Source organism: Alligator sinensis, unplaced genomic scaffold, assembly GCF_000455745.1.
Source record: "Alligator sinensis unplaced genomic scaffold, ASM45574v1 scaffold1307_1, whole genome shotgun sequence".
In the NCBI taxonomy this organism is placed as follows: Eukaryota; Metazoa; Chordata; order Crocodylia; family Alligatoridae; genus Alligator; species Alligator sinensis.
In genome coordinates, this window is record NW_005843052.1 from 225,707 (window position 1) to 228,878 (window position 3,172).

Consider the following 3,172-nt stretch of genomic DNA (forward strand, 5'->3'; position numbering starts at 1 on the left):
TTCCCTACTCAACCCACCTGTAAGCTACCCTGTTTACTGCTCCTTGGCCCCTGAAAGGTTCCTTTTTCCCTGCTTCCTCACCAAGCTTAAAGGCTTCCCTTCAAAGAAGGGGGGCAGCAAACTGACCTGTAAACTGCTTCCCTGTCTGCTGGTTGCTCAGGGAATCTCCTTTTATACCTTGCTGGGCTTGGACTGGCTCCGCCCCCTCATTAGGGCTCTTGTCAGAAACACCAAGCAATCATCCACTACTCATCACTCAGCTGGCAGAACTCGCACCTGTTCAGAGCACACACCCAAAACACACACAGCAAACATTTAGCAAGCCAAACACACAGGCAGCCCTGGTTCACTTACCTTCCCAGAGGAGGATCTGGTGCCTGGTGCCTCGCTTCTCTTCCTCTTCCCTTTCTTCCTCCTGCTCACAGTGAACTGCTTGCAAACTGCTTCCCTGCCTGCTGCTCCTGGTTGCTCGCTCCTTGGTCACTCGGGGAGTCTCCATTCTCTCTGCCTTGGCTCCATCCCTGGTGGGGCTTGGCTCTTCCTCATGTGCTGTCCCAGATGAGTGTTGAGCAAGTGCTGCCCTGCGGAGTGAGCGCCTGCGGCCAGCAATGGGAGAAGGTGGGGGGCTGGGCCCTGAGCTTCCACTTCTCTCCTCTCTGTGCTGGGAGTTGGCTTTCTGGGGCTGCTGACCACCTTCTGCTGGTGTGCAGACCTCCTTGTCCAATGGAGGGGGACCCCAAGAGAAAGTATGTCCAGCTACACACTCCCACACCAGGTTCCTTGGTGTCTCCTTGAGGCCAGGGGAGGGGGGCTTCACATCTGGGATAAAGCGGCACTCCTGACTGTGATCATGGGACAGGACGACCAGGCGCTGAAGGGCATCTGCATGCAGCAGGCTGTGCTCAGACTCACCCTGCCCTGAGGGGAAGAGAAGGAAAAAGAAAACATGTGGGAGACAGGTAGTCCCTACCTCCTTAATGCCGAATACTTCCAGGAATTGCTGCACCATCTTGCAATGTAACTCAGCACTTCTGGAGACAACAGCTGCATCTCCTCGACACCCTCCACACAGGTTGCAGGACAGTCACCCCTCCACAATCCTTTAGTTTTGACAAACCAGTCCCTAAAAAGGGACTGGGGGACTTCTGATGTCAAAACTACAAGGCACTTCCTGCCAGGAGAGGCATGTGTGCAGAATCAGAGAGCCCATGGGGAACAGGTGGCACCTACCTGCACTCAGCGCACAGCCCTGAGAACTGTATCTGCAAAAAAAAGCAAAAGAACGGTCAGAACCAAGTGAGAAACTGAGTGGACAGACTGGGGCTGGGAAGGGGGTAGGTGACTGAGCTGGTCCACCCTGGAGAAAGTTGGGGTCGGGGGAGGGCAAATGCTCCGTGTGCTGGTGCTCCTACTGGCGCTTCGAAACTTCTCAGGTACCTGACTAGATCTTCCTTCTATATACACTCAAGGTCAAACCGAGGGCAGGGGAGCAGCTTTCAGTGATCATATACTAATCTAACAAATTCCCTGACATTGCAGCAGCAAAGCACTGGCAGCACCCTTCTCTCCCCTTCTTCTTTCTTAGGTATGTGATAGACTTTTCACATTGGTTGAGTGCGGTGTGTAACAGAGGTCAGAATGGATGATTTTGTGCAGCCTTTGAATGCTGGTTGCTTGGGAATATAGGAGACTGAACTCAATGACCTGGGAAGCCCCAGCCTCCTGTCTTATATTCCATGACCCACTCCACAGTCCCTGTCAAGACTTTCTTACCTAATACTGGGCTGAAACAAAGGCCACCGATCAAGAATGGCTACCAGGGAGAAAAATTGGGAAGGGGTCATATATGGGCAAGAGAAAGCCAATGAGAAGAACAAGGAAGAATGTGCGGGGAGGGGGACTGTCAGGGCAAACAGGAGTGACAAGACAAGGCCTATATGGTAACGTACGTACATGGGTGGGCTGTGATGGAAATAAGCCTATCCTACTACCATCCCACAGACCCCATCAGGATGCTTCTCCTTTTCTCCTGCCTCCCTTCCCATTCAACAGGTTTCCTTTCCCCATTTCACCATCTCCCTTGGGCCCAATCTCCATGTCCAGGACTCTCTAGCAATACTCACATCTCTCTTTTTTTCCAACCTCCAATCCTTACCTGTCGAGAAGGTACTTGGCTAGCTGGGAATGCAAAGAGAAACCCAGCTGCTCCTTGAGCCGGCACCACTGCTCCAAGTGGCCCCCAATACGGATGCGACATTTGCTACGTCGAGCATCCAACTCCTTGCGCTTCTGTTTGCGGACACACTCAGGAACTCGCTGGCGTCCCTGGCGCCCCTGCTCCATCCTCCTGCCAAGGAGTCCAAAGCTACCTGGCAGTGGGGAGAGGGAAAAAAAAAAAAAAAACACACAGCAAGTGAGAGGGGAGAAATTGGGCTATGAAGATATGAGTGAAAACAAGAAGAGAGAGGGCAGGGCAGGGCGAGAACAGATAGAAGGGAACAGAGATCATCGCCCAGGGAAGGGCTGCGAGTGGATGCGGGGAGCAGAAAGAGGCCTTCCCGGGAAATTCCCGCAGGCCTTTTTCCTCTCCCAGAGAGGGAAGCGAATTTGCAGTTCTCCAAATCAGCCGCATTTGAGCAATGCGCCGCCTCTCCCTGCGCCGACACAGAACAGTGAGCACGGCCTCCGCTCAGCCCTGACCCCTCCGGGGGCGCACCCGCACCCGCACCCCAGGACCAAACTCTGCCAGTCTCTCCAGCTCCCGAAACGGCCGGCAACTGCACACAACCCGGTACCGGCTGCTACCTCCCGTGTTTGCCCAGTGGCCATTGCCAACTTTGTACCTGGGCATCCTGGCGAGAGCCCAAGGTTTCTTGTCCTCCCCACTGGGCCAAGACCCTCGTCTGGCTCCGCGCCCATCCCCAGCCGCCCCCGGCCTTCACTGGGCGCAGGCTACAAGCCAGGGTCCCGCAAGCTGGGCAAGTCGGGCGCTGCCCCTGCGGGCGCCTCACCCCAACCCAGCCCTCCCCAGCAGCGCCTGGGGGTCCCTCAGGCAACACGCGACCCCACCTGCCCCCTCACCCCTCGACCCAACAGCCCCGCCCCCAACGCACTGTCTCAGCCCCCAAATCCCATTAAGCCCCTCCCTGTGCCCCAAAGACCCCGCCCCCAA

The 3,172-nt window shown here is 55.8% G+C and overlaps 1 protein-coding gene across 2 annotated transcripts in view; it reads right to left on the minus strand.

Moving 5' to 3' along the window:
* Positions 1–3,172, minus strand: part of ZNF692 (zinc finger protein 692) — a 22,782-nt gene that overhangs the window by 19,372 nt on the left and 238 nt on the right. Inside the window, exons 1-4 of one of the 2 annotated variants that reach the window (XM_014526459.2) lie at positions 2,844–3,122; positions 2,156–2,369; positions 1,231–1,262; positions 355–918 (exon numbers count right to left, since the gene is read on the minus strand). In XM_014526459.2, coding sequence (XP_014381945.1) covers positions 355–918; positions 1,231–1,262; positions 2,156–2,369; positions 2,844–2,919 — 886 coding nt within the window. In that variant the 5' untranslated portion in view covers positions 2,920–3,122. Of the gene's footprint in view, positions 1–354; positions 919–1,230; positions 1,263–2,155; positions 2,370–2,843; positions 3,123–3,172 lie in introns of those variants that run through there. The other variant, XM_025193445.1, reaches the window with a different exon arrangement.